Raw genomic sequence first — 16,337 nt, 5'->3', positions numbered from 1 at the left:
GTTCTCAAGGAGAATGCTTTCAGACTCCATTTAGGATAATGTTGGCTGTTGGCTTTGTATAAATGCCCTTTATTATGTTGAAGCATTTCCTTTCTACTCCTATTTTGCTGATAGTTTTTATTATGAATGAATGTTGGACTTTGTCAAATGCCTCTTTTGCATCAATTGATAAGATCATGTGGTTCTTGTCTTTCGTTTTATTTATGTGATGGATTACATTGATTGTTTTTCTAATGATGAACCATCCCTCTGTATCTGGTATGAATCCCACTTGGTCATGGTGAATTATTTTTTTAGTATGTTGTTGGATTCTCTTGGCTAGAATTTTGTTGAGGAGTTTTGTGTCTATGTTCATGAGGGGTATTTGTAATTTTCTTTTTATGTGGTGTCTTTGTCTGGTTTTAGGTTATGCTGGCTTCATAGAATGAGTTTGGGAGTATTCCATCCCCTTTCTATGCTCTGAAATATCTTTAGTAGTTATGGTGTTAACTCTTCTCTGAAAATTTGGTAAAATTCTCCAGTGAAGCCATCAGAGCCAGGACGTTTTATTATTGGGAGTTTTTTTAATGACTTCTTCAGTCTCTTCTTGTGTTTGTGTTAGTTTAGTAGGTAGGTAGTGTGTTTCTAGAAATTTTTTCATTTCCTCTAGGTTTTCAAATTTGTTGGAGTACAATTTTTCATAGTATTCTGTTATCATTCTTTTAATTTCAGTTGGATCTGTTGTGATATTGCCAGTCTCATTTGTTCTTCAGGTTATTTGCTTCCTCTCTTGTTTTTCTTTTGTCAATCTGACAAATGGTTTATCGATGTTGTTGATGTTTTGATCTTGTTAACTCTTTCAATTGTTTTTCCATTCACTATTTCATTTATTTCTGCTCTAATTTTTATTATTTCCTTTCTTTTGGTGCCTGAGGGCTTCTTTTGCTGCTCTCTTTCTAGTTGTTCGAGTTGTAGGGTTAATGTTTTGCTTTTGGCCCTTTCTTCTTTTTGGATGTGTACATTTATTGCTATAAATTGACTTCTGAGCACTGCTTTTGCTGTGTCCCAAAGGTTCTGGTGGGATGTATTTTCATTCTCATTTGATTCTGTGAATTTCTTTATTTCGTCCTTCATTTCTTTTATAACCCAGTCGTTTTTGAGCAAGATGTTGTTCACTTTCCAAGTATTTGATTTTTTTTGTTTTCTTTTTCTGTTACTGATTTCTACTTTTATGGCTTTATTGTCAGAAAAGATGCTTTGTAATTTTTCAGTGTTTTGTATTATGTTAATGCTTGCTTTGTAGCACATTCTTTTTAATGGCTGACTAGTATTATAATGTTTGAGGGTACTGTTTAATGTGTTTCCAGTTTTTTGCTAATAAAATCTATAAGCAGCAAATATCCCAGGATATATAAATATATATATTTACAGAGTTCTGCAAATATATCTGTAGGGTCAGTTGCTAAAGGTGGAACTGCTCAGTCAAGGGTTTGTATATTTTTAATTTTGGTCAGTATTTCCAAATTGTTGTTCTTGATGTTAGTTGTCATGGAGCCAGTTCTGACTCATAGTGATGGTATGAAGAACAGAAGGAAACACTGCCCAGTCCTGTGCCATCCCCACAATTGTTGTTAAGCTTGAGCTTGTTGTTGCAGCCACTGTATCTGTCCATCTCGTTGAGGGTCTTCCTGTTTTTTTGCTGACCCTCTGCTTTAACAAACATGATGTCCTTCTCCAGGGACTGGTCCTTCCTGATAACATGTCCAAAGTAAGTGAGATGAAATCTCACCATTCTTGCTTCTAAGGAGCATTCTGGTTGTACTTTTTCCAAGGCAGGTTTGTTCATTCTTCTGGCTGTCCATGGTATATTCAATATTCTTTGCCAACACCATAATTGAAAGCATTGATTCTTCTTTGGTCTTCCTTATTCATTGTCCAGCTTTCACATGCATATGAGGAGATTGAAAACACCATGGCTCCTCAAAGTGACATCTTTGCTTTTTAACCCTTTAAAAGGTCTTTTGCAACAAATTTGCTTAATGCAATGTGTCCTTTGCTTTCTTGCCTGCTGCTTCCATTGGTGTTGGTTGTGGATCCAACTAAAATGAAATCCTTAACAACTTCACTGTTGCCTCCAAACGGAGGAAACATGATCTTGCTTATTGATCCAGTTGTGAGGATTTTTGTTTTGTTTATATTGAGGTGCAATCCACACTGAAGGCTGTAGTTTTTGATCTTCATCAGTAAGTGCTTCAAGTCCTCTTCACTTTCAGCAAGGAAGGTTGTGTCATCTGCATATCACAGATTGTTAATTGAGTCTTCCTGCAATTCTGATGCCACGTTCTTTATCGTATAGTCCAGTTTCTCGGATTATTTGCTCAGCATACAGACTGGATAACTATGGTGAGAGGATACAACCGTGAGGCACACCTTTCCTGACGCTAAACTACACGCTCTCCTCTTGTTCTGCTAGAATGATTGCCTCTTGATCTATATGGTTTCCACATGAGCGCAATTTAGTGCTGTGGCATTCCCATACTTTGCAGTGTTATCCGTAATTTGTTATGATCCACACAGTCTAATGCCTTTGCATAGTCAATAAAACACAGGTAAACATCTTTCTGGTGTTCTTTGCTTCCAGCCAAGATCCATCTGACATCAGCAATGATATACCTGGTTCCACGTCGTCTTCTGAATCCAGCTTGAATTTCTGGCAGTTCCCTGTCGATGTACTGCTGCAACCATTTTTTAATTATCTTCAGCAAAATTTTACTTGCATGTGATAGTAATTATATTGTTAGATAAATTACACATTCTGTTGGACCACCTTTCTTGGGAGTGGCCACAAATATGGATCTCTTGCCGTCAGTTGGCCAGGTAGGTGCTTTCCAAATTTCTTGGCACAGATGAGTGAGCACTTCCAGTGTTGCATCCTTTTGTTGAAACATCTCAATTTGTATTCCGTCAATTCCTGGAGACTTGTTTTTCTCCGGTGCCTTCAGTGCAGCTTGGACTTCTTCCTTCAATACCATTGGTTCTTGATCATATGCTACCTCCTGAAATGGTTGAACGCCGACCAATTCCTTTTGTTACAGTGACTCAGTGTATACCTTCCATCTTGTTTTGATGCTTTCTGCATCGTTCAGTATTTGAATGTGGAATTTTTTCTTCAGTTCTTTCAGCTTGAGAATTGCTTAATGTGTTTTTCCCTTTTGGTTTTCTAACCCCAGGTCTTTGCACGTTTCATTATAATACTTTACTTTGTCTTCTAGAGCCGCCCTTTGAAATCTTCTGTTTGGCTCTTTTATTTCATCATTTCTTCCATTCACTTTAGCTGCTTTACACTCAAGAGCAAGTTTCAGGTGTCAACTGACATCCATTTTGATATTTTCTTTCTTTTCTGTCTTTTTAAAGACCTTTTGCTTTCTTCACATATGATGTCCTTGATTTAATCCTACTGCTCTTCTGATCTTTGGTCATTAGTGTTCAGCGCATCAAATCTATTCTTGAGATGGTCTCTAAATTCAGGTGGGATGTACTCAAGGTCATACTTTGGCTCTTGTGGACTTGTGCTAATTTTTTTCAGCTTCAACTCAAGCTTACATATGAGCATCTGATGGCCTGTTCTGTAGTTGGCTCCTGGCCTTGTTCTGACTGATGATATTGAGCTTTTCCATTGTGTCTTTCCACAGATGTAGTCGATTTGATTCCTGTGTATTCCATCTGGAGGTCTACATGTATAGTCACAGTTTATTTTGTTGAAAAAGGTATTTGCAATGAATAATTCGTTGGTCTTGCAAAATTCTATCATGTGATCTCTGGTGTTGTTTCTATCACCAAGGCCATATTTTCCAACTACCAATCCTTCCTTGTTTCCAACTTTTGCATTCAAATCACCAGTAATTTATGAGTGCATCTTGATTGCATGTTTGATCAATTTCAGTCTGCAGAAGTTGGTAAAAATCTTCAGTTCATCTTTGGCCTTAGTAGTTTGTGCATAAAAGTGAATAATAGTTGTATTAACTGGCCTTCCTTGTAGGCATATGGATATTATCTATCACTGACAGCATTGTACTTTAGGATAGGTCTTGAAATGTTCTTTTGACAATGAAATGCGACACCCTTCCTCTTCAATTTGTTATTCCGAGCATAGTAGACCATATGATTGTCTGATTCAAAATGGCCAATACTAGTCCATTTCAGCTCACCAATGCCTAGGGTATTGATCTTTATGCATTCTATTTCATTTTTGACAACTTCTGATTTTTCTAGATTCATACTTTATACATTCCACGTTCTGATGATTAACGGATGACGCAGCTGTTTCTTCTCATTTTTAGTCATGCCGCATCAGTAAATGAAGGTCCCGAAAGCTTGATTCTGTCCACATCATTCAGGTCAGCTCTGCTTGGAGGAGGCAACTCTTCCCCAGTCGTCTTTTGCGTGCCTTCCAACATTAGGGGCTCACTTTCCTGCACCGTATCAGACAATGTTCCACTGCTGTTCATCAGCTTTTCAGTGGCCAGGTTTTTCTGAAGTAGATCACCAGGTCCTTCTTCCCAGTCTGTCATAGTCTGGAAGCTCTGCTGAAACGTGTCCACTATGGGTGACTCTTCTTGTATTTGAGATACCGGTGGCATAGCTTCCAGCATTACAGCAACACACAAGACACCACAGTGTGACAGACTGACAGACTAGTGGTGGATTTCCAAATTATACCACTTAAAACATCATATATTACCATGTGAAATTTTTTCTAACAGTTTATGAACGAACCGTCTTCTCCTACCCTTGTCAACACTGAATATTATCACACTTTTTCAATTTGCCAAACTAATGTTTTTTTAATTTGTTTTTCTTTAATTTTGTATAAAGTTCGGCATTTACAAATATTTTTATTAGTATTTTTTGACCCACTTATTCATGATCTCTACCCGTTTTTTATTGTTTTATTTTTCTTGTTTTGACTGAGTAGTAAGAGCTGTTTAAGTAGTAAGAGCTGGTGGCACAGTGGTTAAGCAGTCGGCTGCTAACTGAAAGACTGGTGGCTTGAACCCCCAGCCGCTCTGTGGGAGAAAGATGTGGCAGTCTGCTTCTGTAATGGTTACCGCATTGGAAACCTTGTGGGGCAATTCTGCTGTGTCCTGTAGGGTCACTATGAGTTGGAATTGACTCAGTGGTGATGGGATGGGAAGAGCTATTTATGTCTTTTATCACAAGTGGTCATCCCTTAAACTTTGCTTATGGTATTTTTTGGACTTACAGTTGCTGTCATGTCAACCCCAACTCCTGGTGATCCCATGTGTGTTAGAGGAGAACTGTGCTCCGTAGGGTTTTCAATGGCTGATTTTTCTAAAGTAGGTTGCCAGGCCTTTCTTCTGAGGCACCTCTGGGTGAACTTGAACCTCCAACCTTTAGTTAGCATGCCATGTGCACCACCCAGGGATTCTTTAAGATTTACATGTAGTCCTAGTTATTAATTTGTCCTCTGAGTTTATGTTATGATTTTAGAAGATCTTCCAAACTTGAGGATTTCTTAAGTGGAGTTCAAAGAAAATCATTTGGTGTTATTTTTTCCACATAGGTTAAAAATTATTTTCTGTATAAACTAAAAACAATAGTCATCACCGCTTTCTAAAAAGGACTTGAAAGAGGGTACAATAAAAGATATACATTTTATTAGAATAAAAGTTGTTAGGTGCTGTTGAGTCGGTTCCGACTCATAGCAACCCTACGTACAACAGAACAAAACACTGGCTGGTCTTGCGCTATCCTCACAATCATTGTTATGCTTGAGCCCATCACTGCAGCCAGCCAGTGTGTGTATCCACCTCGTCAAGGGCCTTCTTCCTTTTTGCTGACCGTCTGCTTTACCAAGCATGATGTCCTTCTCCAGGGACTGGTCCCTTTGATAATGTGTCCAAAGTACATGAGATGAAGTCTTGCCATCCTTGCTCCTAAGGAGCATTCTGGCTGTACTTTTTCCAAGAGAGATTTAGAGTAAAAGTAGGACACCAAAAACAGTAAATAGGAGGAAACCTCAGGCCCCTAGGTGGTGTAAACAGTTTCTGCTGGACTGCTAACTTAAACATTGGTGGCTTGAACTCACCCAGTGGTGCCTGGAAAGAAAGGCCTGGCAATCTGCTTCTGTAAAGATTATAGCCAAGAAGACCCTGTGGAGCAGTTCTACTCTGTAGCTCATGGGGTCTCCAGGAGTCAGAATAGACTCGACGGCTATGGGATAATCACAAATAACTCTGACGATTAAATTCTACTCTGAGATTCTTGGCAATAATGGCCAACAACAAAAAGATATGTTTGTTAACTTTTTGTTGTAAGAAAAGGACGCACAGTCATCCTTGAAGAGAAAGATGTTATCGTGGTGCTGTATTCTGAAAGTAATTTATCACATGGAGCAGTATTCAGGGAATTTTGTATGTGTGTTTGTTTCTAGTTTTGTTTGTTTTTTTTCACTGCAACAAGACTTTTTCCACTGAGTTTGAAGTCCTTTTCTACCTGTTGAAGTCTCGCATCATATACATTACGGATTCTGGACTGTTAAATCCATGCTTGATATTAATCCTTTCCTTCTTCTAATGACATGTCTACCTTAAAAAAAAAAAAAAGTTGCCATCTAGTCAACTCCGACTCATGACAACCGCATGTGTATCAGAGTAGGTCTGTGCTCATAGGGTTTTCAATGGCTGATTTTTCAGAAGTAGCTCACCAGGCCTTTCTTCTGCGGCATCTCTGGGTGGACTCGAACCTCCAAACTTTTCAGTTAGCAGCCAAGTGCTTTAAATTCACCCTGTATATCACCCAGGGACTTCGTACTAACCCTCGGTGGAGAATGGTTCTGCAGAATGTTGTGGCTGTGAGAACCTGGAATCTGGAGGGAAGTTAAAAGGCGTTGGTGCCCAGGCAGCACGAGTGATCCATCATTGGAAACAGGAGCTGTTGCCATCAGCCATGAGGCCCCTGAGAACTCCTTCCCTTCTTTTCATCTGAAATACTTTCACTTTGTTTCCTTCATAGACATCTGCTAGATTTTGTTAGCTATGTACTCTCTCTGAGGACTGACTTTTGGGAGATAGGTTTCGTCTGGAGAAGGCTGTGACAAGAAGGCTGTTGGTGTGTAAATGAGCAGATCCTGGCAGATGTTTTTAGTTGCACAGATATGCTGCAGTGGGTTAGGAGGCCTCTGAAGTTTAGAGCAGCAGCTGTTGTTCCAGGAGATGTGAGACTGTGCATGCTTTAGAGACCACAAACATCAAGGGCACCTCAGGTTACCACCCAGCAGCCTAGGAGTGCCAGTGAGAGGTTGATGGGTTCCAAGGAGTGAGTTAATTATTAACTTTTCAAAGGCAGACTCTAGGTATATATCACCTCAAGGCAGGAGATAGAACTCTTAAAATAAATAAGTATATAAAGGCCTGGGCATTTGTTTTGGACATTCTTCTTGGAGTAGTCTGAGCACTGAATTATTTGCTTAACAAAGTACCATGTTTATAATTAATCGATTAGGGGTAAAGGGAGAAGAGAGGAATGTGGCAAACACTCTAGGCCGATTTAACGAAACGAAGATTTTAATGATATTTAGGAAACCTGGGATTTTTGAGTCTGAAACATGTTATTTTACCTAACAGTAAAAGAAGTGAATGAACTTGGAAGTTTGCTAATTTTTTTTCCAGTTTTTTTTTTTAATTGTACTTTCGGTGAAGGTTTACAGAACAAATATTTTCTCATTGCATAGTCAGTACGCATATTGTTTTATGACGTTGGTTAACAACCCCACAACATGTCAACCCTCTCTCTTCTCGACCTTGGAGGACCTTTTTTCTTTTTTGGTGAAAATATATATATAGCCAGAGATACACCACTTCAAAAATTTCTACGTGTACGGAAGTTTGCTAAATTTAATGGCTCTTTCTGAACCTACCACTTACCTGACTTTAGCGTAGTTCACACTTCTCTTTTTGAGTAATTATTCTACCTGTCGCATAAAGTCCCTGCACCCCCACCTCCTTTGGATGCACAAGGTCTATAAGAAGATATCTGCCCAAAAAAAGGACAGGAGGAAAGTGTCTCAACCCACCCTCTCTCCCCTTTCTCTGTGTGGATTGTTATCCCAGTGATGGCGTATTTGGGTATGCACATGGAGGTGTAAAGTGCTTATTAAAATGTATCACTCCGTCAGTGGAATCCTGCCCACTCCTGTGAGAAACGGTTGCTTTGCAGTGTATTCCAACTCCATGTGTGTTAGAGTAGAACTGTGCTTTACAGGGTTTTCAGTGCCTGATTTTTTAGACGTAGATCTCCGGGCCTTTCTTCTAAGGTGCCATGGGGTGGACTTAACCCTCCAATCGTTTGGTTAGCAGCCAAGTGTATTAACCATTCATACCACCGAGGGACTCCTATTGTGAGAAAATACCAGATGAAATGAAGGGAATACATTTAAAATTTTCAACTTTATCTGTCACCATAAAACCAAAGCTTATTTAATGGATAACATATCCTCTGTTTTCTATTTGATTTTCTTCTTTGGTTAATAAATGAGATTACAGTATCCTCACCCCATCCTATTACAAATCAGAGATTTAGGCTGCCTCTTAAAGATTTTGCATTTTATAAAGAAAAAACACAGTCATTTCCTAGATGGCATTTATTGCGAAAAATAGCCTCTTAGTCTGTTATTAGATACCGACACTTTTTGTGATAAGTTTTCTAAAGACTTCGGTTATGCATATCCTTATGTTCTTGCTGTCATTGGGTGCCGTCCAGTCAGTTCTAACTCACAGTCACCCTGTGTCCAACAGAAAGAAATACTGCCCAGTCCTGTGCCATCCTTACAGTCGTGCTGTGGGTATGTTTGAGCCCACTGTTCTAGCCACTGGGTCAGTCTATCGAGTTGAGGGTCTTCTCTTTTTCCCTGACCCTGTACTTTACCAAGCATGATGTCCTTCTCCAGGATAACGTCCAAAGTATGTGAGATGAAGTCTTGACATCCTCACTTCTAAGACGCATTCTGGCTGTACTTCTTCTAAGACAGATTTGTTCGTTCTGGCAGTCCACGGTATATTCAATATTCTTTGCCAACACCATAATTCAAATGCATCAATTCTTCTTCCATCTTCTCTTCCTTGTTCATTGTCTAGCTTTCACATGCATATGAGGCGATCGCATGCACAGTCGCACAACCATGGGTTGGTCAGGCACGCCTTAGTTCTCGAGGTGACATCTTTGCTTTTTTAACACTTTAAAGAGGTCTTTTGCAGCAGATCTGCTCAATGCAATGTGTCGTTTGGTTTCTTAACTGCTGCTTCCATGGGTGTTGATTGTGGATCCAAGTAAAATGAAATCCTTGACAACTTCAATCTTTTCTCTGTTTATCATGGTGTTACTTATTGATTCAGTTGTAAGGACTTTTATTTTTATGTTGAGGTGTAATCCATACTGAAGGCTGTAGTCTTTGATCTTCATTAGTAAGTGCTTCAATTTCTCTTCATTTTTAGCAAGCAAGGTTGTGTCTTTTGCATATCCCAGGTTGTTAATGAGTCTTCCTCCAATCCTGATGACCCGTTCTTCTTCATATAGTCCAGTTTCTCGGGTTATTTACTCAGTGTACAGATTGAATAAGTATGGTAAAAGGACACAATCCTGATGCACAGCTTTCTGGATTTTAAACCACGCAGTATCCCCTTGTTCTCTTCAAATGACTGCCTCTTGGTCTATGCACAGGTTCCACATGAGCACAATTAAGTGTTCTGGAATTCCCATTCTTCCCAGTGTTATCCATAATTTGTTATTCTGGCAGTTCCCTGTTGATGTTCTGCTGTAACCATTTTTTGAATTATCTTCAGCAAAATTTTACTTGCATGTGATATTAATGGTATTATGTGATCATTTGCACATTCTGTTGGATTGCCTTTCTTTGGAATGAGTATGAATATGGATCTCTTCCAGTCAGTTGCAGATCCTTATAATTTCTACTGTTGCCTGTCTTCATCCCCTACTTACTTATAAAGTTTGTAGTTTTGCAGATTGTTCAGTTGTTGTCTTTATTAATACTCTGCTCCCACCAGTGGGAGAAATATTTTTAAACCACATTGGAAGTTGAAACCTAATGTGTACTCTCACCATTGACCCAACAGGATACTGGCCCTTGTGAGGCCTTCCTGTTAGGATTACTTGGCAGTGATTTTGGAATGCCATTCACTATGACAGGCATTCCTCATGGCCTAAAGCAGGCACCTAAGTATTAGGACAGTGGGATTCATTGTCTGTGATGAAAAGTTCAGCAGTTGTTTTATTAGTCGATAAGACATTGGACTTAAGATGACAATTAAAAAGCTAAATGTCAAAACTTGGGAGGCTGCATACCTTTGTTCTAACAAACCCGAGATACTTGTCAGTTGTCTAAGCTCCTTAAGGAGTAGCAAAGTAGGGTAAAAATGAAGTATACAATATGATGGATATCTTGAAATTACTGGGATTGTAAAATAAATTCAGTGAGTTTTGTGAGGTGCACTAAATTTTAATGGTTTCTGTGTTTAATTTGAATATTCCTTTCAGTAATTAGTGAATCATCTTCAATAATTTACTTATATGGGCTGCTTTTTTCAGTTTCCAGTTGGGAAATTGTGTAATTATTGACTTACTGATCCAAAAAAATTACTTCTTTACAAGATAAAAATTAAATAAATAATATGCCAATATTGGCATTCCTTAAATTTAAAACACTTGACTTAACAGAAATATTGGCCGCCATCAGATGATATCTAAGGTACTAGACTGAAATTCTTTAAAGAAGAGACAATTTTCAGATCACTATATTCTTTTCTTACTCAGTAAAACCAGCTGCTGTCAAGTCCATTCTGACTCAGGGTAACCTCATGGGGGTTTAAGAGGGGCTCTCAAACAATAGACAGTCCAATTTTGGCAGTGGATATGAGTGACAATATTCTTTTCTTCCCTGGACATTTGTCGTACTCTGGTTATGGGTATAAGTATGCCCTCTTTCATTTAATTTCTTTCTTGTTAATTCCAGGGAACTCAGCTGTTCCATGAAATAATTTTACAAATGGTGGCCATTGTCCTGCTTCAGATCACAAATGTCCATGTGGCCCCACTAGTGTCTTAAACATTGTATAGGAACAAGGTCTTCCAGGACAAAGACAGCAGTACACTAGCGAAAAGTGAAATATGAATTAACTTAATATTAAGTGTGTAGTTCTTAAATTATTTTGAGGGTCACCAAAATGATAAAGCTTGTATTTTTCTGGTTCTTTACTTTGTGGAACATTTCAGTGAGACAGGGCCAAGCACAGTGTGTCCTTGCTCTTCAACTTTGTGTTGAGAAGGAAATAATAAGCTTGAATGCTCATTTGCAGATAATCCTAGCAGTGGGAACCAATACTACTGCTAGAGATTCAAGAGAATTTGAAAAGAGATTTACTCATTTGGAAATGAGAGACAATATGGAGGTTGTAATGAAGGTAGTCTCGTGCCCAACAGATCCCTGTCTACGTTCTAGTTCTACACTGCTGAACTTTCTCTGCTGTTGTTAGGTGCCACTGAGTTGGTTCCAACTCACAGTGACCCTATGTACAACAGAAAGAAACACTGCCTGGTCCTGTGCCATCCTCACAATCGTTGTTATGCTTGTGCCCATTGTTGCAGCCATTGTGTCAGTCCATCTCATTGAGGGTCTTCCTCTTTTTCGCTGACCCTCTATCTTACCAAGCATGATGTCCTTTTCCAGGGACTAGTCCTTTCTGTTAACATGTCCAAAGTAAGTGAGACGAAGTCTCACCATCCTCTCTTCTAAGGAGCATTCTGGCTGTATTTCTACCAAGACAAATTTGTTTGTTCTTTTGGCAGTCCATGGTGTATTCAATATTCTTCACCAACAGTGATTCAAAGACGTTGATTCTCCTTCGATCTTCCTTATTCATTGTTCAGCTTTTCATGCATGTGAGGTGATTGAAAGTACCACAGCTTGGGTCAGGCACACCTTAGTCAAAGAATATCTTTATTTTTCAACACTTTAAAGAGGTCTTTTGCAGCAGATTTGCCCAATGCAGTGCACCGTTTGATTTCTTGATGGCTGCTTCCATGGGTGTTGATTGTGGATCCAAGTAAAATGAAACCCTTGACATCTTCAGTCTTTCTCCGTTTATTATGATATTGCTTATTGGTCCAGTTGTGAGGTTTTTTGTGATTTTTTTTATGTCGAGGTGTAATCCATACTGAAGGCTGTGGTCTTTGATCTTCATTAGTAAGTACTTAAAGTTCTCTTTGCTTTCAGCAAGCAAGGTTGTGTTATCTGCATATCTCTACCTTGGAGAAATTACTTCAGTCTCTGTGGACCACAGCTTCCTCATCTGTAGAACACAAATATACATTTGTGAATTAAATTGGTTGTATGAGCTAACCTAAGAACCTAACTGCAGAGTGTGACATTGTCTCCATGGGAAAATGCATTTAGATTTTCCAACTAAACAATCGCAGGAATGCTTTTAGAATCCAGATGGCCATGGAGGTTGTGAAATACTAGGCCTGTGGCTGGTTTATAAATTGGGAACTATTGCAATGGAAATGTGAATAATTCTTTACTGTGTTGATTAATCACAGACCCCAGAGAGCGTAAGTGAAGAACAGAGGACACAGGAGTTGGCTGCAATGGAAGAGTCCAGGATTATAATTTTGAACAACCTCGAGGAACTCAAACAAAAAATCAAAGATATAAATGACCAGATGGATGAATCTTCCAGAGAGGTATAAGCCACAAGTTCACTCTTTCCCGCCTCTCCATTTTCTTTCTTTCCTTTAATTTAAAAATATTGACTCTCATGAGGGCACTGGCCTTGTAGGCTAAATCCATAGCTGTCAACATGAGCAAACAGTTCTTGAATGGGTACCATGTGAAGGGTACAAGTGCCATTTTTTTTTACATTTCTTTCTTTCTTTTTTTGGAAATTGGGTGAGATAAACATGTTAAGCCGTTTTTTAAAATTGTGTTTTTTAGGGATGTAACCAGACATTCGCCATTTCAACGTTCTTCCCATGTATAATTTAGTGACATTAATTTTTTTCATCATGTTTTGCCACCGTCATCATGATCCACTTCCAGCTTTTTCCATTACCCTTACCAGAAGCTCAGTGTCTCCTAAGCAGAGTCCCCTTTTCTCCCTCCTTAGGTCTGTATACGTTTGCCTGTTCTAGATTATTTCATATTAGCGGAATCATAAAATATTTGTCCTTTTGTGACTGACTTATTTCACTCAGCATGATGTTTATGAGGTTCATCCATGTCATAGCATGTATCACAACTTCATTTCTCTATTGCTGAGTAATATTCCATTGTATGTATATACCACATTTTGTTTATCCATCCATTTATTGTTGGGTATTTAGGCTGTTTCCGTCTTTCGACTATTGTGCATAGTGCTGCAATGAACATTGGTGTACATATGTCTGTTTGTGTTTCTGTTTTCCATTCTTTTGGGTATATACCTGGGAGTGGAACTGCTGGATCATATAGTAATTCTATGTTTAACTGTTTGAGAAACCATCAGATTGTTTTCCACAATGTCTAAGCTATTTTACATTCCCACCAGCAATAGATGAGGGTTCCTATTTGTCCACATCTTCACCAACACCAGTTTTTTTTTTTAACACGGCCATCTTAGTGGATATGACATGATATCTCATTGTGGTTTTAATTTGCATTTCCCTAATGACTAATGGTGTTGAGCATCTTTTCATGTGTTTATTAGCTATTTGTATATCTTCATGTCCTTTGCACATTTTTTTGACTGGGTTGTTTGTCTTTTTATTGTTGAGTTGTATGCCAAGCCATCTTTAATGTACTTTATGTATACCTGGATTGGTCTTAACTAATGTATACTTGCTGGCTTGTCCCACAAGGTCTGTCAGCTGAGGGACCCTGGAGTTGGGTGTTTGAGTTCAAATGAAACAAACCTTTTCTGAGCATGCTTACTGTGAATCAGACATTGTGCTGACACTCAGGAGAGATGCATACGTAACTCAAACATAGACTCAGCTTTCTATAGGTTTGCAGACTAGAAAGGCAACAGACACACATTTTATCACTGTAACAGAAGAAAGTTAGTGGCAATTCTTATGTTACTTCCATGGAGTGAAAAGGAGCAAATAATTCTGTCTAGGGGGACCTGCATGTCTATAATCACAGATGATGTGGACAGCCCTGTCAGGGTAAGGGAACTGCCCACTTGTCGTCTTACTCACAGACCTTGGAAGCCCCTCCCGCTGGCACTGCTAGGAATGCAGGCCTTGAATGCTGGGCTTGGTGAAACTTTCACTTTTCTTGGTCTAGAGATAAAGAGAGACATAGCTGCTCCCAGGATGGTTCAAGCTTGAGCCTGAGTCTAAGTAAATAGGCAAAATATCACTGAGAAGTAGTCAGAAAAGGAGTTATAATAGAAAAATTTGGTGATAATTAACTTTCTTAGCAATTGTGTTCTGGTTTCTCTGGCTTTCTTCTGTAAGCCCTGAGTTTCATATGACTCTCTGGTGTGTTCTCTAGGCCCCAAGATACTGACTGACACAGTAGTATTTTTTGAAATTTGTAGCTACTAAAAATGCGTCTCTAAAGTAGGTAGTGAGAATTTCTCAGAATGGAAAACATTTCTGAACTCTGTTGTGTATTGTCAGTTGGATATGGAATGTGCACTTTTGGATGGAGAACAGAAATCTGAAACAACTGAACTTATGAAGGAGAAAGAGATTTTGGATCATCTAAACCAGAAAATAGCAGAACTGGAAAAGAACATTGTTGGTGAAAAGACCAAGGTAAACTCATATTTGAATGCAACCTTTATGGCAAAGAGGTGGTGCCGTTTGAATTTAAATGTTGAGTGTAATTACCATGATTTTTGATTTGCGTGTCATGTTCCTGGTGACAGTGGCAGTAGAGAAAAGTCGCCAGATCAGGTGAGTTGTCACAGGTGAAGAACTGTGAGGTACTGAGCAGCAGGTGCTGATACAGCAGAGTGTGTATCATTTGTGGGCCTATGTTCATGACAGCTTATCATCCTCAAGACGAATGAAGTGCTTTTTTCCACTAGCTTTTCTGTCTTTACTGCTGGTCCCCTGCAGGGATGGCTTAAGCATATTCAGATATGGTTGCCTCGTTTCTTTTCATGTTTCTGTTTATTAAAAAGATGAATGGGAGCCATTCATCTCATCTGTCTTGCCTTGTCATTGTCTTCAATGCAAGTGCACTGCTCTTTGAAAAATGCATTGATGTTTTGGGAGGGTCTTCACACACTGCCAAATGCAAACTGCCTGTGAAACACAGCTGACACTTACCCTGAAAAAGGCTTTATTCCACATTTCAGGCCACAGCCTGAATGTTAGCTGACGTCTGTTAGGGAGAGTATGAAATATTACTAGCAGTTCTTAGAGTTCAGGGTGGTAGTTGGGTTTTTCGTCTGTTTATTAATTTTCTCTTTGGTAAATACTATGAATCACTCTCCTTTCCCATTTGGAGTTAGTTTTAGCTGAATTAAACCAAATAAATAAATAAATAAAATTCCAGTTTAGGAAAGAAAAAGCAAATGAGCTTTGCCACATTCTTCCCTGTTTGCCGTGTTCTCCACTGAGCTAAGAAAAGGAAAAAAAGTTTCAACTTAAGTAAGTTCTAGTGGTAATGTGTGCAAAGAATTTCTGCTGAATGTGGCTTCCTTTTTAGGCCCTTCTTTGTTCAAGATCTATAAATAAGGGCATGTGATCTTGGTGCCAGAGAATGAGCTCAAAATGATGTGGGAAATGGAAGTCAAGTTAAAAGTTACACATTGGTTTTTTTGGTTGCCTGTTTGTCAAAATTAAACTGCATGGCTTTTGCGTATTCAATTTTATGAATACTCATTCTATCTCCAGACTTTAAAAGAGTAAAGAATCTTTTTGGGTAGTAAGTATACTTTTCTTTAAAAACTCAAAACCAAGTAAAGGATTCACTTTCTAATTTTGCTGTATAGGAGGATCCAGTTAACAGCTTATGCTTTTCAGAGATCCTGCACTGCTTGATACAGCAAACAACTTTCGTTGGAGACGTCAGATGTCTTGTTTTGATACTCGTTAGTATTATACTATTTATGTCATAGTGGAAAACTTTCAGGACAGAGGATGAGATATGTTCCCTGTGAGTCCATCCGCCTTCCTCACGCATGCAGTTGTTTATCTTTGTGTGGCCCACATACTGCACAGCCTATACATTCTATTTGTCTAACTGTCGTTAGTATCAAAGTCTACACAAAGTGAAGCAAGTCAAGTCAGTGCTAAATCTCACTTCGCAGGAAAAGCTGTGTTATATT

At 38.9% G+C, this 16,337-nt stretch overlaps 1 protein-coding gene across 2 annotated transcripts in view; it reads left to right on the top strand.

Moving 5' to 3' along the window:
• Positions 1–16,337, top strand: part of PHLDB2 (pleckstrin homology like domain family B member 2) — a 173,454-nt gene that overhangs the window by 76,952 nt on the left and 80,165 nt on the right. For both annotated transcript variants that reach the window (XM_012554759.1, XM_004373693.3), the window contains exons 4-5: positions 12,613–12,756; positions 14,677–14,814. In XM_012554759.1, the coding sequence (XP_012410213.1) occupies positions 12,613–12,756; positions 14,677–14,814 (282 nt within the window). The remainder of the gene's footprint in view (positions 1–12,612; positions 12,757–14,676; positions 14,815–16,337) is intronic.

The sequence above is a fragment of the Trichechus manatus genome, unplaced genomic scaffold (genome assembly GCF_000243295.1).
Source record: "Trichechus manatus latirostris isolate Lorelei unplaced genomic scaffold, TriManLat1.0 scaffold00026, whole genome shotgun sequence".
NCBI lineage: Eukaryota > Metazoa > Chordata > Mammalia > Sirenia > Trichechidae > Trichechus > Trichechus manatus.
The sequence above is the reverse complement of the archived record's forward strand: the minus strand, read 5'-3'. Positions and strand labels throughout refer to the sequence as shown.